This window comes from Enhydra lutris, unplaced genomic scaffold (genome assembly GCF_002288905.1).
Source record: "Enhydra lutris kenyoni isolate GAN:26980312 unplaced genomic scaffold, ASM228890v2 scaffoldscaffold55, whole genome shotgun sequence".
In the NCBI taxonomy this organism is placed as follows: Eukaryota; Metazoa; Chordata; class Mammalia; order Carnivora; family Mustelidae; genus Enhydra; species Enhydra lutris.
The window spans coordinates 14,800,830-14,819,266 of NW_019154139.1; the positions used below are offsets into that span (position 1 = coordinate 14,800,830).

At 51.1% G+C, this 18,437-nt stretch overlaps 1 protein-coding gene across 3 annotated transcripts in view; it reads right to left on the reverse strand.

The window, feature by feature from the left end:
- The window catches only part of LOC111157627 (BTB domain containing 11), a 300,226-nt gene that overhangs the window by 38,885 nt on the left and 242,904 nt on the right, over positions 1-18,437 (reverse strand). For 2 of the 3 annotated variants that reach the window (XM_022519207.1, XM_022519209.1), the window contains 7 exons: positions 9,537-9,702; positions 7,180-7,269; positions 5,096-5,197; positions 3,019-3,112; positions 2,767-2,902; positions 1,839-2,059; positions 204-382 (listed from right to left, as the gene is read on the reverse strand). In XM_022519207.1, coding sequence (XP_022374915.1) covers positions 204-382; positions 1,839-2,059; positions 2,767-2,902; positions 3,019-3,112; positions 5,096-5,197; positions 7,180-7,269; positions 9,537-9,702 — 988 coding nt within the window. The remainder of the gene's footprint in view (positions 1-203; positions 383-1,838; positions 2,060-2,766; positions 2,903-3,018; positions 3,113-5,095; positions 5,198-7,179; positions 7,270-9,536; positions 9,703-18,437) is intronic. The other variant, XM_022519208.1, reaches the window with a different exon arrangement.

Below are 18,437 nucleotides of genomic sequence, written 5' to 3' on the forward strand. Positions count from 1 at the left end.
TAGAAGGTATCTCTCTACTGTGTCCTGTGTGCCCAAACGACGGCACAAGTAGCTGGAGCAGCTGGGTGCTCGTGCCACCAGTGGCCATGACCGCGGGATTCCTACTCAAAGGGCAGGACCAGGCCAAGGGACTGGCGAGGTCGTGAACCTCCCGCCTTGTTCTCTGCCACTGACCGACCGCAAGAGCATTAACCTTCTCCTACCTTGCTCGCTTTCAAGATCTCAAACATCAGGGGCAGGCCTTGGGTAACGAGCTCCTCCGTGTACTCTTCCTCCTGAATGGTCTTGAACTCCTTCAGCAGGCACTGGATGAGAGGCCTGCGGTGCTGCTGGAAGGCGATCCGCAAAGACTCCAGCCACGTGTGCAGTGTCCATGGGACCCCTGGGAGGGGAAGGGGAGGGCACGGAGGGGAGGAGAGGACAAGACAGAAAACAACCACAACAGAAGGTGTGTTTTTATCTGCAAGTGGGCCTTTTCCCAGGACAGCACCAAACGACAAGACCAAGACAAGACCCCGACGTGGGGTGAACAGCGCCAGTGTTGCTTTTTTCCCTGAAGACTTGTGGATGTTGAAATTGAAGCTCATAATTCAGGTCCCTTAGCTCTGGGTGTCCAGCTGCACACGCCATCCATGGTATTAGGAGCTGCATTTTACCAGATCTAACCGTCATGTAGAACATGGACTTGTCACGTGCTGCTTACACCTTCTCCCTACTTCTGGGTCCTGACTCCGTCTACCTCTACCCCTTCTGCCTTCTGGGGGGCGGGGGAACGGAAGCTCAGGGAGGGAGGGTCTTGCCCAGGATGAGACAGCACATCGGGCCCAGATGAGCTCAGAGCTGGTGACACTTATCGGTGGACTTGACCCTCTACTGCTCCCTCCAGGACAGACATGGGATGTCAGAGAGAGACCGGGGAGGATACCCCTGCCTGCCGCTGCTCTGCACGAGAAACAGCTTTGCCATCTGTGGGTGCTTCATCAGGCCTCCCTCCTGGAACGGAAACCGCTCGGGCAGCTGCGGGGCACCAAGGAAGAGCGCGTCTCCCTACTGCTTCTCAAGAGCGGGCCATTCGGAGTCCAGAGCGTCATCGTCTTGCTAAAGAGGCTCTCAGGGCAGTGGCATCCATGTCCCATGTACTAAACAGTCACTCTAAGGAAGAGGCCCACATCCAGAACGGCGGCGGGTGGTGGTGGGGCTTTCCTCAGGCCCTCTGCACACCTCCACCTGCCATACTGGTTCCGTTGAAGGCCCCTGCTGGGCCCAGACGGGGAGGGCAGGGCTGGCCCGGTCCCTGGACACACGGAGGGGCTGGATCCGAGCTAGCTCACTCAGGAGGAGCCACCCCTGCCTTGCTTTCTCCCAAAGCTCAGGCCTTTGCGCCCAGAGCTCAGGCCTTCCTGGCCGGTCGCCTGGCCGCTGCTTCCATGGACCTGGTTCTCTAAGGCAGTGATTCACCAACCACTGGGAACCACCTGGGATGATTGTTAAACATAAAGATTTCCGGCCTTTATCCATCCAGACCCTCGACAGCAGAGCCTCTGGGTGTAGGGCCTGGCAATCTGTATTCGGACAAGCTCCCAGGTGATTCCGATTCCTCAGTTCTCAGGGTCCGGAGTTTGGGAATCATGAGAAAATGACTTGGGGTTGGACGGGCCTTTGGGGATCGTGTGGGTGTTTTAGCCTGGCTGTGCTCCAACCAGCACATGAGAAGCTCCCTGGCCCCGTGTTGTGTGTGTGTGTGTGTGCGCACGGGTATGTGCGTGCGCGTGTGCGTGTCAGTGAGCTAGGGCTGGGCAGGGGTGCTGTGGCCAGCGGTGGAGGGCTCCCAGACTGACCTATGCTCCTGATATCAATTGTGACATCCACGTAGCCATGCTCAGCGCTGTGATACATGGCCTCCCTCAGGGCTCTCAGTTTGGCCTTGCTGTTGCGGCTGGCACACAGGGGAGGCGGGGCTGTCTCCGCCAGGTCAGTCCCCTCGGCCAGAATCTCCTCCAGGGACAGGATATCACTCTTCTCCTTTTCTGGCTGAGCGAGCAGTTTGCGGAACACATTCCTGTCAATCATAAACCCAGAGAGGAAGACACTCAGAGATGGTAGGGCTTTGCCGGGGCAGGGATGGGGTGTGGGATGTGGGGACCACTCATGGGAGACAATGGAATGATGGGAACGACTCTGGGGTGGGGGCTGGGGGGTGGTTTCAGAGGCCTGACCATGGGTGCTTATGTTTTAAGGATGAAGGAGATAGTGGGGCATGACTGGCTTTGTTTCCTTGAGGGCATTCTGGAGCTAAGTGCTTTCCTCAAGTATCTGGAAGGTTCTAGAACTGTGCCCTTTTAACCGTCAGCCTGCACAGGGCCCCACAGTGAGTTTGCTTTATTTGGGTTCTGTGGAATAAAACAGGATGGGGGAAACCCTGAAGGAAATGTAGACAAGGAGTAACCAAACGTGTGGGGGTTTCCTTCTTTTTAAAATGGATTCTTGTCCCTTCCTGGCAGCTGAGGTGATGGGCTCGGACCAACACTGGCCAAGGGGAGAGTTTCTGTGAGGTGAAAGCTGATCGGGAAAGGACAAAACAAGGCCATCTGAGTGGATGTGCGCTGCGTGGAGTTGGCTCTGAGCAGGAAGCCGGCGGTTAAGCTCACTCTGGCCTGCCTCTGGGCCCCACATCCAGAGATGTAGTGGGTCTGGGGTAGGCCTGGGAATCTGCATTTTTAACAAGCACCACTTGGGACCTTGTGGCTTTGGCCCGTCCTAGCCTACCTGTGTCCGTGGGCTGCAGCCTGGCTGAAAGAGTTCATATCCCCCTGGGGGGTGGTGGAAATTCCATTCCTGTACATGGTTCCTATCAGGGGATCCGCACCACGCTCCAACAGCAAACTAACCAGCTCAAAATTTCCTGCAAGCCCAGAGAAGGGGGTTTTATAAGCGAATCAAGCAAAGATACAGTCACAGACACACTGAGGGCCAAGGTGGCGCAGACCCTTGGCGGGGACGAGACTTGGTGGCTCTTACCTACAGCAGCAGCCAGCTGCAGGGGCGTTTCGGAGTAGTTCTCCTCGCCGTGCTCCACGGAGCCCTCCACCTTGGCCCCGGCGTCCAGGAGCAGCTGCAGAGGAAGAGGGGCCACTGAGACATTTGAGGACAGGCACGGTGAGGACGCATGAGGAAAAGCTGATGGAAGTCAGTGCGATGCCAGGGTTCCTGCCCTCCCTTTGGGTCGGGGGCCATGGGCACAGGGCGAGGGCGGCTGGACGCCCGACGGTGAACGGACAGCCGCTTGAATCTCCTAGAAGCTCGGACTATCCAAGTGTGGTCCGCGGAAAGCAGCATCAGCATCGCCTGGGAGCTTGTCGGGAAGGCTGGCTCTTGGGCCCCGCCTCGACCAACTGAATGAGAGTCTGCATTTCAGCAAGATCGCCAGGGGATTGATATGTACATTCAAGTTTCTAGAAGCACTGCCTTCGGTGCTCACGGCGCCAGAGTGCTGGAAGACTCCCTTTTTGCGTCTGGCACACAAAGCCTCGGAAAGCATTAGTGTGGTCTCTTAGAACCACAGAATCTTGAGTTCCGAAGGACTTTGGGGACCACCTGGGCCAACCTGGGCCAACCAGGGCCACGAGTCCCTTCTAGAACACTCTGGGTAGCTCCGAGGACAGCTGAGCAAGTTTCCTGGCCAGCTAGATCAATTAATTAAGTGGCAGAGTGAGCTTCGAGGAGTTTACTCTGTTCTATGCATTCCCAAAGATATCTGGGCTTCTTAGAGATGGAGGCTGTCCATGCTGGATCTCGCTCACAGTGAATGTGTTCTCAACAATGCTATTGGAAAAAGAAGGGGGAGCAATCTGTCTTCTTTACTCCTTATCCGGGGCTCCCTGAGGGCACAGCTGGGAGAGGGCTGCTGAGGGCCTTTCGTGCCTTGTGTACCCGCAGGGGAGAGGTGGCCTGACTTCTGTTTGGCTTTGCTTGGCTGCCGCTGCTCCTCCTCCTGATTTCAAGGCTTGAGGATGCCCCTGCACTTTAAGGGAAGGCATTTGTATCCACTAGGCCACCCCCCTGGTCCCTTCTTTCCTATATCCCTCTACCAGGAGTGAACTGGGCATGACATTCTACAGAGCATTATACAGGCAGAAGTCAGCTCTCAGCGTGACATGTCCTACACTCCGCCTCCTGGAACATGACTTTGGATCTGTCTGAAGGAGTCCCATGACCGAGGAAACAACAAAAGATTCCTGTGGATCTCCAGCATTGCCCAGTGGTCCCTGGAACACTCTTTCCTGCCCTGCAGACCTCTAAGAGGCTTAGACGACATAAAAGCAAGTGTTCTTGATGTACCCAAAACTCAGCTCTATGAGGCCAGGAAGGGTAATGGACCTGGATGCTGACTTTTTTTTTTTTCCAGAAGCACTGAAGACCAAGTTTAAGATCTAGAATGTGCTGGATGGCTCGTCCTTGAACGCCAACTGTACAACAACCAAAGAGTTCAAGCAATACAACTTAAATGCCCAGAGGACCTTGGATGAGGAAATCTCTCCATACCTGCGGGTGGTGGGGGGGCTGTTTCAGAAGGCCCATGCAAAGGCCCTACTCTAGACCTCTGAGATCAGATTCTCAATAAGGAGCGTCCCAATAAGTGTCCTTTAGAACCACTCCCTTGGTGACTTGGGCATGCTTCTTTCCACAGGTTAGAAACCACTAGACTCTACACAAACACCAGGGTCACACCTAAGGGGAAGTTCTAAGGTCTCACACCAGTCAAGTCTTATGTTCATGTTATGACAAGCAAAATGAGCAAATCTACAACATCACAGCTCAGGCCCCACCCCCGAGCAACCAGGAACAGCTTTGTCCGTGTGCCACTTGTGTGTGTGAGGCTGCGTGTGGGTCTGTGATAATTTCATATTGGTTAAAGCCAGGCCATATAGATCATTACATATGATATTTGTGTTTATATGATATGAATGTACTATACTTTGTTGCAATTAACCAATATGAATCCCTTAGGGGATGTGCATGCCGGGAGAGGTACAGATTTGCATTATGGAGGAGGTAAAATTAAAGGTCAGACGTGGATAGGGAAATCCATTAATACCTGAACTACAGGAATATGTCCATGCAACACAGCAAAAGTCAGAGCCGTCCAATGGCGGGTCTCGGGGTGGACGGATGGATATTTATGAGGAGTACTGACAACCTATAAACAAATTGAAGTTATTTTCAAAATGTGACCTTGACAGTATTTCGACTAGCAAATCTGACCTATCTGTGGCTGGGCACGTGAGCTAGAGATGTACAGAAGGGCATCCTGGGAGCGCCTGGGGAAATATTGGTGATAGCGGGCTGGTGACTTTAAGTCCTCTGTGCATCAGAAGGACTCCTAGCTTCTCACCTGAAAGGAGTTAAACTGATGGCTTTGGACCTCCTCTAAGGTACCTTGGAGAAGCTGTGATGGCAGCTACCATGAGCCAGCTCCCCAGCCTGCCCCCTCTTTCTGCTTAAGGAAGGGTGGTGCTTCAGAGGGCCAAGGCGTGGCAGAGAGCGTGAGATGCCAGACCACGACACCCACACCTTTAGGGGAAATTCTCAGCAGCAGCAAACCTCAGGCAAGGTGAGTTCTGCCTCAAGCTCTCAAGCCAGGGGTGGTCACCATCCATCTGATGGCATGACAGTCCCATCTGGTCACAGCTCACCTGACCTGTCCTCATTTCACTCTTTGGCTGGCTTCCTGGGAGACAAGGACCCTGATGCTGCTGGAAACTTGGGCACAGGCCCTTCCCTGGACACACTGTGAGTGAGCAATCTGACCTCAGTCTTTCAATATGGGGCCTCAACACACCCTAGGCCAAACGAGAGGCAGCAGGGCAGCTGAAGGTTGGGGTTCTGCAGGACTGGCGCCTACACATGGCTTTTCTCCCCAACACCCCTGGGGCCATCTAGCTGTGATGCCTGTTTCATTCAGAGCGGCTGAGTTCACTAATCACCTGCCAGGGGGGTGGGTGGGGGGAGGCCTTGAGCTGGGAGCCATGGGATGGGCCAGAGAGGACCAGAGAAGCCCACCAAGGACCCAAAGATCAGGAGCCCTTGCAGGGGTCTGCACAGTGCTGGGGGATTCGTAGCAGGCAAGAAAGTCCCCAATACTTGAAACTTGTAATATCCAAAATGGTCTGGAGGCAAAACTGTGTCTACTGCCTGTTTTCCTCAGAGGAATATCAAAATTGCTAATTAAAAAAAAAAAAAAAAAGCCCGGTAGTAAGACTACGAGAACGTCTGATACTCAACTAACAAGGCTTCATAGGGCTGCTGAGCTGGGATCGTAGCGTGCCAACCTTTCCAGCCTCTGGGGCTGCCAAGAGCTGGCTGCCAGGCAGACAGGATAGAACACGGTCAAAAAGCATGAATTCACCTATTATAAGCCTCATGGTGTGTTGGTGGGTGGGGGGGTGGGGACCGGTATTAACTGAGTCCCAAACTTAGGCTAGGTACTCTTTGTATTTAATTCTTCCGGCAACACTGAGATGGGTGTGATGATGCTCTCCCTGCTGCGGATGGGGACACGGGGGCTCCAAACGGTTACGCCACCCGCCCAAGCACAAAAGCAAGTTGCTAAGACTCCGCAGTTTCTGAATTTGAGCCTGAGTGTCAAATTCTAAAGCCATGGGGGTGCGCTTTCCACTATACACATCGCACTGCCTCTAGGAAGCTTTGCAATTGGCTTTAAGACCTGGGGCTTCCACTTGGCCAACAGGTGAGCCAATCAGGATTTGGTTGGGAGGATGGAAGATCTGGGGGAGTGACACCTCCGGTCGGGGTACACAGATCAGCTCTGTATTAGGCAGAAAGGGCTGATGGCTCAGGAGAGCACTCTCCCTCCCAATCCCCAAAGGAATGGATCAGCAGTAAGAATCAGACTCAGTCTGGCGAAGCAAAGGAAAGCCGGTGTTCCCTGTAACTCCGCTGGTTGTTTTAAAAATGCAACGTACATGCCCGCAGCCCCTTGGAGCGTGGCTGGGCTGGGGCCTTGGACTGGAGGAAATCCACCAGCTGGTCTGACCTATTTTGCTGGACTGAGCACCCTCAGTGGTGGCTCTCGGGAGAAAAAGTACCCCCGCCCCTTGCTCATTTCCCCCCTCCGGGGATGGCCAGGCCGAGGGGCCCTGCAGGGCTCTGCCCCCTCACCTCGACATTCAGATCAGCTCCGGCATCCAACAGCATCTGAACCATAGCCTCGTCCCCACGGACGCAGGCGTACATCAGGGGGGTCATGCCCTGCAGCGGGTTAAAAACCAGAGAACGGAGAGGGTTTACACGGTGACTGTGTCACTCAACAAATGGAAACTCTCACCTGCGTGTAGGTGGCTATGCTCGTATTCAAAATCCAGCATTAAAAAAATAAACGTGCTGCCCTAGGACTCACAAGGTCACAATCCTCCATGTTTTGAAAACCAAAATGGAAGCAAAAAGTGGGGGCAGATGAATTGCCCCCCCTTTTTTTTTTTGCAATTATTTTTGCTTAAGTTGGAGTATTTTCATCTGTTCTAAGGAACAGTAGACCTAAGAGTGTTTGCTAAAACAAGTGGCTGATTTCAACTTAAGGGTCTTAGGAACTTTCTGGATTCTGCGACATCAGTTCAAACTACCTAATTCATAAACACTGTTTCCTTGACATTTTCTTCTTCACAATATAACAAGTGTCATCTTTGCTTTATATAAGCTGCCGGTCAGTGTCGAGGGAAATTGGATGCCTCTGAGCATCCACCACTGACGTCTGGTTTGACATAATCATTTACAAGCAAAAGGCAAGAGGATGAGGAATGGCTTTTAGGAATTCCCTATTTGCTTGTGACTCCTGCTAATTTTGAAGTTCCATAGCCAATAGAAGACAGGGACAGATTTTTCAATAAATAGTGCCGTAAATGTGGCTGTTCGGAAAAACATGCCAATTAGAGACTTATCTCACACCATACACCAAAATAATTTCTAGTTTGATAGAGATATAGATAAAAAAATTTAAAACCACAAAAGACATCTAATTGGATCTGTTTTTAGGTGTAAAAGTAATGGAAGAAATCACAAACAAAAATCATTAGTGTTGAGGACATAAAATTGTGAACAGTATAAACAAAATTGAAAGGCAGACAATAAATTGAGACATATTTGTCATATTATAACAAAGGGTTATATGTCTAATATGTAAAGAGCTCTTCTAAATAAAGAAGACAGTAAGGCTCCAGTGAAATCCTCGCACAAGGTAAGTAAAAGATTAATAGGGAAACACATACATTGTTGGAGGGTGTGTATAAGGAAACAAAGTCTCTGGGAAGGTAATTTGAGACTGAGAACCTTTAGAAAGGTTGATGTGTTTGAGCCACTATTTCTACTTTTAAGAATTTCCCTAATGATGAACATAGCATAACATACAGGATTGTAGAATCATTATTTTGTGCTCCTGAAACCATTGTGTCAACTATACTTCAGTTAAAAAAACCCTCCCTAATGAAACAATCAGGGATTTGAACAAAGACTTGTGTGTTTAACTCAGCATTATTGATGTAAGTAATTAGAAACAACCTAAATATTTAACCACCAAGGATGGTAAACTGAATAAATAACATGACCATTTCATGCAGCCATTAAAAGTGATTTAATAAAAAAAAAGTGATTTAATAAAATATTTAATGATACTGCAAAGTACTTTTAATATACATTATTGGGAAAGGCAAGATGTTATAATTCCCTGTTTTAAAAAAATAGAAGAGAGTATGTGTGCGTGCGCGCGCGCGCGTGCGTGCGTGCGTGTGTGTGTGTGTTAGGACTCCTCGCTGCCTAGGAAAATTCTTAGCTACTGTTCCTTCCCTGGAACTCGCTGCATGAGCTGTCCGTATGAGAAACAGCTCCATCTGTCCCTTGTGACTCTCCATCTGGGGCTCACATTGAAAACCGCTGTTTGTTTTCTCTGTCCGTGACATCTTCAACCACATGGTGTCTCTGGACTGGTAGACACATGAACCTCTCACCACCCCTCAGTTTCAGGGGCTGGGGGACAGCTGCCGATCTCTGAGGTGCCTCCTAGGGCTCTCCAGAACGACTTCTGTGTATCTCAACGTTTGGTAAAAATACTCCTGGAGTTGTTCTGTGATGCAGTAACAGGCAGGCAGAGAACTAATTTTAACCATGCTGAAAAAAGGACTTGAAGGACACATGCTGAATATAAATGACGGCTATCTGGGTGATGGCATTATTTCCTTTCTGGAATAGGCCTATTTTTCTCTATTTTCCATTTCAGCTGCAACGATCATGTGCAACTTCTATAAGGATGAACAAGGATATTTTTATATTTTAAAAACTAAAACTAACTAAATAAAATAAAATTTAAAAAAATCACCCTAAGTCACCAGTAGGGGGAGTGCGTGTGCGCGTGCGTGTGGGCCTGTGTGTGCCCAGGGCCTGCTGCTGCAGCCATCTTGGGACATGGGGCTGCGCACCTGGTGGAGGGGTGGGGGGGGGGTGTTCGCTCAGACTCTCGGACCCTGTACCTGTTCGCTCATGGTGTTGATCCCATCGGGCCCCAGGAGAGACACTGCCTGCTTCACCAGGTCCGTCCGCCCACAGTTCAGCATCCGGAAACCCAGGTCCTGCTTAAACTTGGCTTCGATGGCCACTGCGTCCAGCTTCCGAGAAGCACAAAAGCAGTCGTCGGCCCTAAGGAAGGGAGAGATGGTCAGTTGGTTGCAGCGGCTTCCCCAGGAACTGGTCCTGGAGGACCAGGAGAGCTAGAAAGCACCAAGGATCCTTCGCATTTTCCACGTCAATGGCCCGTTCCTAGGCTCCAGTTAAAATTCGGATGTCTTGAACCTTGGTCCTTTGTAACTGGGGCTCATCTGTCTTCCTCTGTGCTAAGCAGGATGGAGCGAATATTTACTGAGTGTTTACTACGGGTGAGGCGCTCTGCTAAACTCTCAACATGAGTTCGTTTGTTCAATCCCCGCACAACCCCGAAAGGCAAGGACTATCATTACCCCTCTTTTAACCATGGAGATAAGCATACAGATAAAGGACTTGCCCAGGACCACGCAGCCAGCAACCTGTAGGAGACACTGTCCCAGACCCCCTTCATCCCCTCTCCTTGCTAATTCAGAGGGTGGAAACTGAGGAAAGGAGCCAGGTGCTCAGAATTCCTCGTTCCACTGAGGCTTCTAAGCCACCTTGTGGCATAAGAAGAGGTTAAGTCTGTGAGGGAAAGACGTTCTTTTTTTTAATCTTTGGAGGACAGGAGAGGGGCTACTGTTCCAGAAAGTTTATGGCACCAAGGTTCCTCTTTATCAGTAAGCCTAGGACCTGGGGGAGAGCCCTGATTGGCGAATCCTTTGTGGAGCCTCAGGAAGTGGGTGGGGTGGGTATGTGCTTGACTCTTGGTTTGGTTTGTGATGCATCATTCATCTCTGCTTGGGCAGAAGGCTACCCCGAACTAGGAACCCAGGGTAGGAGATAGTAGGGTTCTCGACAGTAGGCAGTAAGAGTTTGATTCTGGCCACCAGGGGGCGCGGATGCAATGAGGCTAGAAACCGGAGCAAGGCGTCTGAAAGCTTGATGTGGATGTGGGGCGCAGTCCGCAGGCACACCTCAGGAGCTGGGTGTGGGGTTAGGCCTCCAGGGGCCTATTTGTATGAGCACGGGGAGGGACCAAGAAAACCCACAGCTGGCCAGGACCCTGAACTCCAGGATTAAGACCTTTTCATGGCAGGCAGGGGAGACAAGACCACGCACCACTGTTGGAGGACTCGCCAGGGAAGCTGGAGGGCTCCGCAGGTGGTTGAGGGGGAGGGGAGAACTGAGGGACCCTGGGTCTCAGCATCAAGATGAGATGGGGTTTGTGCCATATGGCGTGATGCATGGGGCTTTGGATTTGGGACTCTCACAGTGAGGGTTGCCAGATTTAGCAAATAAAAGTTCTAGTACACTAGAACACTCTTCGCTGTTTAATTCCGAAATTGAAATTAAATTTTTTTAAATTTGGGAGCAGGCAGAGCCACCTGCCATGATTTTAAAAGAACGCAAGGAGAGACCACGGATCCCAGCCAGCATCTCCAGGGGAAGAGAGGAAATTCCCAGTGTGGCGATGGGCTGCACCTAAGTTCCTCCCCCAAAAAGGTCCAGGCCGAATGGACAGGACAGAGCAAAGAGGGTGCGAGCAACAGGGCCAGGTTCTGGGGCATAAAAAGAGGCTTCTGGAGAGAGAAATGTTGGGGTCTGCATGTGTTGTGTGGCCACGTCTGGAGCCTTGACTGGGTGGCAGGTAGGGAAAACTTTTCTTCTAAAAGACCATTATCTAGTCCGGGAAGAGGACTGATTTGTGAAATCAAGGGCCTCCTTCTTGAGAGCAAATATGCTACAAATTGTCATTGTTCGTGAATTTGCAGTTTCCTCTCCCCTGTCTATGTCTAAGTCCCTTCTGCTATCCTCCATGCTTGACTGACTCTCTCAAATAAGCATTTTTTTTTTTCTGGAGTCAAGTTGAATTCCACATGACTGGAGAAATGTATACTGAGCACCCACTGTGTGTAGGCACCACGATAGGGGGCTAGGAGAAGGGAGACACAGACGCCCCACCCCATGTTCCCTGAGAGCCCAGACTCATAAGCCAGTAACTCCAAGAACATCACCACAAGTGTTTTCCAGCTACAGAGGCCCTTGATTTTAATTACAAAGAGAAATGGCAAGGAAATTACTGTAGCTAAGATGGTGATGATAATAATTGTTATTATAGGAAGCTAACGTGCACTGAGTTCTTATTATTGAAATCTAAGCTCTTTCCGCATATGAAGTCATACAGTCATCACGACAAGCCCACAACAAGGGCTCTCAGGAGCCCCCTTCTAGAGCTGAGGAACCTGCCCCCGTCACAGAGCTGGTAAGCACGAGCCCATATAGTACTGCCTTCTTGAGCGCAACTCCTGGGTGTCTCCCGGACCCTCAAACGTAGCGTGTCTGAAATTCAACTTTTTCTTTTTTTTTTTTTTGCACCTTTTTCTTAACACATCCACCACCCCCCAACTCTCCAAACCTGTCCCCCAGTCATCCTGTCCCTCTGTGAATGGCACCCCTGTCCTCCCAGATGCTCAGACCAGAACCTTCTCCCATGCTCATGGCCATGGCATCAGCTGGGTGATTTTGTCGCCCCAATTCCAAATCCATCCACTGCTCTCCAGCATGGCTTCCAAACACCGGCCTCTCGTCTAGATGAGTGCAGTGGCCTCCTCACTGGTCCGTCTGCTTCCCTTCTGCTCTCCATCCAAACCAGTCTCTCTCTCTCTCTTTTTTAAAGATTTGTTTATTTCAGAGAAAGAGTGAGAGAGCGAGAGCGCATGCTCATGAGTGGGGGGAGTGGCAGAGGGAGGCAGAGACAAGCAGACTCCCCACCGAGCAGGGAGCCCCTGATGCCTGGCTTGATCCCGGGACCCTGAGACTAGGACCTGAGCCGAAATCAAGAGTCGGAGACTCAACCGACAGAGCCACCCAGGGGCTCAAAGCAGTCTCTCACGCGAGAGTGAGCTTAAATTGTAGATAAGACTGTGTGGTCCCTCCGCTTAAAACCTTCCCATGCCTTCCCCTGTACTGAAACTAGAATCCAGCTCCCGGGGCCTGGCCCGCAGGCTCTGCAGGGGTGGAGCCCACCCCCACGTCCTTCAGCAGGTGCCGCCCTCCGTTGGCCAGCGTCTCTCCTGCCTCGCAGACTTTATTCTCGCTCTTCCCTCTGCTGGCTCTTTGCGGGGCTGGCTCCTTCTCGCCCCCCAAATGTCACGTCCAAAGGAGGCCTTCTAAGGAGGGTACCCCCCTTTCCTGCCTTTCCACACCCCATCTCTGGCCAATTTCCTCCTCCCCTTTCTTAGCACTTTTCACAATCTGTGACTACTGCATTCCATTCTGTCTGTCTGTCTGTCTATCTTACAGTTTGTTTTCAGCCTGGGGCAGGACCACATCTGTCCTGTGGTGCCTCTTATGTGTCTGAAGCATTCCGTCTTGACTGAGAGCAAAGCCCTGCACCACCTGCCTTTTCTTCTTCTTCTTCTTCTTTTTTTTTTTTTAAATTAACATATAATGTATTATTTGCCCCAGGGTACAGGTCTGTGATTCATCAGTCTTACACAATTCACAGCACTCACCATAGCACATACCTTCCCCCAATGTCCATCACCCAGTCACCCCATCCCGCCCACCCTCCTCCCCTCCAGCAACCCTCAGTTTGTTTCCCGAGATTAAGAGTCTCCTGTGGTTTGTCTCCCTCTCTGGCGAGGGAGACATCCCTGTCCCACTTTTCCCTCCCTTCCCCTACAGCAGGTCCTGGGAAACACCTGTTTTTCAAGAATCCCTCAGTCGTACAAAGTGAGTGATGGTTGTGGTTACTCAATGTTACCAGCTAAAGCAAGTAAGAAACATTTTCCGTAAAGGCTTGTGAAAATGCGGCTTTCTGTTCAACCTGGTTTGTTAGAAAATTTACCTCTGCGACATTGAAATTCCTGCAACACTCTTGTAAACACGACTCAGAGCTCCATTTACTTGTTCTGGAAGGGCCTGGAAGGATCTGCCAGGGAAGACCAATAGGTCCCTTTGGGGTCTGGCAAATGTGTGCACCCCCCGAAGGGTGGGACTAATTTATGCAGAAATCTATGAGGCTGGTCCCCTGGGGCTTCACCAGAAGGGGATCAACTCTGTGGTTTCCCCCTCCAGTGGCTTTCAATGACGCCATAAAAAAATCTGATCAATTTAAGTAAGAGGTCAGCTACGGAAGTAGTCCATTTCTCTGATTTCTCAAGGGCCCTGGCCCCAAGAGACTGCCTTGATATTGTCTACCCCTTCAAGAATGTGACTTCAGAAAGATGTTTTCCAAGGAGGGCCCAGCACAGCAAGCGATCGGGTTGACTTTGCTCCCCTGGGAAGGAGGTAGCACTGGGGAGGGGTGTGATGCCTTCTGGGGATCTCTTGATGAACTCCCAGTGACACAGGCAAGCAGCTGAAGCCTCAGACACATTTTATTCATATATTCATTTTTAAATTAGCATACATGGGAGTTGTGTGCATGAACTCTGGTTCCCAGTTCTGCCACTCAGCGGCTGTGTGATCTTGGGGCAGGTTCCTTAACCTCTCTGATTTTCAGCTTTCTCATCTGTAAAATGAGTTTAGTAAGAACACCTTCATCCTAGGATTTCGGATGTGGGTTAAATGAGACAATCCACGTACGGTGCTTAGCAGGGTACAGAGCTTTGCACACAGTTCTCATGAAGTGTTCACGACTGCCTATCATAATCGTTATGGTAAATCATAAGGCAAGGTGTAGCCTGGAGAGAACGCACTGTATTTGGAAGGACCAAATACAGAGACTTGGAGACTGAAGAACACTGTAGTAATCGTGCTTCTTAAGGTTCCAAAGGAGACACTGCAGCTAAGAAATTCCACCAGAATAAAGGCAGTCCTTTTCCCTGTGGGAAGACCCTGGCCCCCAGAAAAGCTGCCAGGCCTCAGCATGGTTTTGCAAGCAAACTGTAAGTGATGACAGAGGTTGGAAAGGGAGGGGGATGGGGTCAGGCTCGAAGAAAGCACAGTTTCTGGAACATTTCAACAAGCAGGAAATGGCAGAGCAGAGCCACTCAGGATGCTGGGGGCTGCCCAGCCAGGCTCCCAGCCCCTCTTTTCTCTTCTACCCCCAGGACCAATCCCGACCCCACTGATGCTGGAAGGTGCCAGGCAGTTCCCAGGCTCCCTGAGCGATGAGTCTAGAAGCCCCTCTCCAAGGGTGTGGCTTGGATGCCTGGTAGGCTGGGTTTATCACTTAACTGCTTATGCTGTGCGCCTAACCTTGCACAGGTAACTCAGTCTCATTCCATTTTCTCACGTGTAACATGGAGACACTAACATTTTTACATATCTTACCGATTTAACAAATGCAAGTTCTTACCATGTACCAGGCATATTATAACTTTTGGCAAGTGTTAACATGTTTAATTCTCACAATAACCCCACGAGGAAGGCTTTATTGTTATCAAATTTACAGACAGGGAAAAATGGGGCACAGAGAGATTAATTAACTTGTTCGTTGTCACACAGCTAATAAGTAGGAGTCGGGATTTAAGCCCAGGCAGTCTGGCTCCGGAGTCTGTCCCACTAACCGCTCTGTACAGCCTAGTTCTTAGCAAGGTGCCGGCAATCCCTGGGCTTCTGGGCATGAATCTGGGATCTGAACCTCAAAGGCCCAAACAGTCCCCACAACCATGACCTGCCCTCACCAGTAAAAACGAAGCCAGCCCTTACTGTATGCTGTGTGCCAGCCACCATACCGAGCGCTCAATTCCTACCACTTCAACTGACCTCCCCTTGAAGGCTTTGCTATCATTATTCCCATTCTCTGGACAAGGAAATTGAGGCATGGGTCTGAGTGTTCGACAGCAAAGCTTGTCTCCCACAGAGCAGGCAGAACCTAGTGCTTTAGACCTGAGTTCAGACCACCACCCCCCTTCCTCCCTGCCCTGTGCTTCATGCTTGCTGCCTTGGGCAAGGAAACTAACCTGTCTAAGCCTCTCTTTTCCGATCTGCAAAGCAGGGATGGTAACACTGGGACTTACGCCTCTATCTGTGATGAGGATTAAGAAATAAAGCTTTGGAGCCACTCAGCACAGTGTGTGATGATAACTGCACACAGAATGCATACTTATTTGTATTTGTATATGCACACTATTTTGTGATTGTAGGTTCTCTTTCCTGGGATTTAACTAGGCATCTGGAAGTCCCCCACTCCCTATCCTCCCACTCCCACTTCTTCAGTCCCAGGGCAGGTCCCTCCTTGCCCCCACAGCTCTTTCCAGCTGCCGTGGAGCCCAGCCCTCACTGGGGCCTTGTTTGCAAGAACTCTTTGCTCTTGTTCCCGAGGCTTCTCACTTTCCTTTCCGTGTTGTTGTTCTTGCCCACCTTGGTCTTACCAGCAGGCTGGCAGCCTGGGACAGAGCAGCTTCCCAGGCCCATCCCAGAGGCAGCAGCCAGGGGTCAGCCTGCAGGGGGGGGGGAGGTGGGCTGTGGGAGGGGGGCAGCCGCTCTGCCCTGCTCTCATGGAAGATGCCAGTGCCCGAGATTGTGGGGCACAGACAGAGGTGTTTACCCACAGTGGGGATGACTCTGGGTGGGGGGTGCAGTCCCCCTCTGGTGCCTGGGCCCAGGACCTGTGATCTGGTTTATAGTATGGTTCCCAAGTCACATTAGTTGCCCCTTTTAACAGTAGTCAAAGAAAGAGTAAAGATTTGCAGTTTTCCTAACACACTATAGTCAATCCGAACAATGGCATTTACAGATAGCCTTCCCAGTGCTAGACATTTCCCATGTAAGAGCTCACCTCATCCTCCAAATAATCCCACTGTTGTCTTTATTTTACAGATGGAGAAACTGAGGCACGGAGCTTCTGTCACTTGCCCGAGGTCACCCAGCTCGTAGGTGGTAGAGCTGTCATTCAGCCCCGCTGGTCTGACTGCTGAGCCCATGTTCATGTCCCGCTTCGACCCTCACAGGAACCCCAAAAGGCAGGCTCCCGTATCCCCATCTTACCGATGAGGAAGCAGCAACTAGGTGAAATTAACTATCTTGCCTTCGAGTCACTTGGCTCCTTCTGCCTCCAATCCTACCCTGGCTGGGGGAAATGCCACAATTCATTCATTCCCATGTACCATTCCCTGAGCGCCAGCAGCAGGCAGGTCAGGGTCAGGAGCTGGGGCCAGCAGTGAGCTGGCCGGACCCGGGCTTGCCCTCCCAGGCTGCACGGGGAAGGACATGAAGTGGGCTGTTGGGGGCAGTCGTGACCACATAATGGAAAACGGAGGGGTCCAGGAGAAAAACGAGAAGCTTAACCCTAACTCTAAGTCCTTATTGAGATTCCAATAGCCGGCCTTTCATGTTCCTTGGTGGGATACCAGAGAGATGTATGATGTCGAGGAGACAACGATGCTGATTTCATTCATCTGGACCCCAGGAAGCTCGCTGAAGGGTGGCAGAGAGAACTACTGATGAAGTATATCCCAACACAGCCTAGCTCCTGGCTGCATAACCCAGGGCAAGTCTCCCCATTCTCTCTGGGCTTCCGCCTCCCCATCTCTAACATGGGGAGAACAGGACGTATGCATTTGGGTTTTGTGGGGGAACAAGGCAGACTGTGCACATGAACCTGTTCTGGCTACTCTCGAGGCCTTTTGGAATAGGGACCCATGCCTAGGGAATGTGGGATGTGTGATGCTGACAGAGACTATGACTTTCTAGAAGACGTGGACATCGGCCAGCCATCTGAAATGCAACAGAAACGTCACAGACGGTCAACGCCCCCAGCACCTCTTCAGGAACAAGGGCCAACGTGTTGGCTCTGAGACAACACCCCAGCCAGGCATGCAAAACAGGGTTCATGTCAGGCACAAACTCTGATTCGTTCGTACGGCTGCTGGAGTGTGGTGTGGAGGATTCTGAGGCCGGGTCTCAGCTTGGCCAGGCAAGAGGAACACAGCGCCCTTTAAAGAAACAGTTTTGAAAGCAACTGGTAAGGCAGAACAGGGCCAGGGTAAAGGCTCAGATAAATGTGGTTTTAAGTCGTGGCTGTACCCCCCATCAGCTGTGTGACCTTGGATAAACCGCATTTCCTCCAACAACCTCAGTTTTTCTCCTCTGTAAAATGGGGCTGTGGGGCTAGTCAGGTTCTTGGGGGCCTCCTTCATGGACATTCTCTGAGTTGATCCTATGTTTTCTGGTGCTCATGAACCATTCCTTCCTTGGCACCAGCTTTTCCCCTTTTCCTCCCTCACAACCCTTGAGTGTCTCTGTTTTTGCTCTTACATCACTCAAACTCTTGTTCATGGCCAAGAGGATCATCTGGGAAAGAGATGTGTGGCAAGGAGTGCTGTCTCCTGGCATCCATTCTCCACCCCTCCCCTTAGAGTGGCACAGAATCTTCTGCCCTCTTTGACTTTTGGCACGGCTTGTGGCTGTCCAGTTAGAAATTCTATTTCCCCTTGTGGCCGGTGACAGCCATTTGGCTAAAGTTCACACCAATAAACATGAGCAGAAGGGACACAGGAAACTGCGTGTCCTGCTGGGGAGTGGGAGCCAGCTTGGACTGGCTGGGAAAGCCAGTGCTGTGTATCTGTGTATCTTCCCCATTCTGGGTTGGCGATGTCTCCTTGCCAGCCTGAAATCAGCCATCGTGGAAGCATTTACACCACGGGAGCTGGCAGACACCACAAGCCATGGCTCCTGCTGTCCTGTTGTTGAACTTTCACCAGCACACCACTGTCTATGTCATCTGCTTAAAAAGAATATTCTAGCCCTGGGATAATAGTTCCATCTTCCCCTCCCCAGCAGATAAGCAGACCTGCCTACGTCCCAGCGTTGACCTCACAGGTGAGCCCAATGCGCTA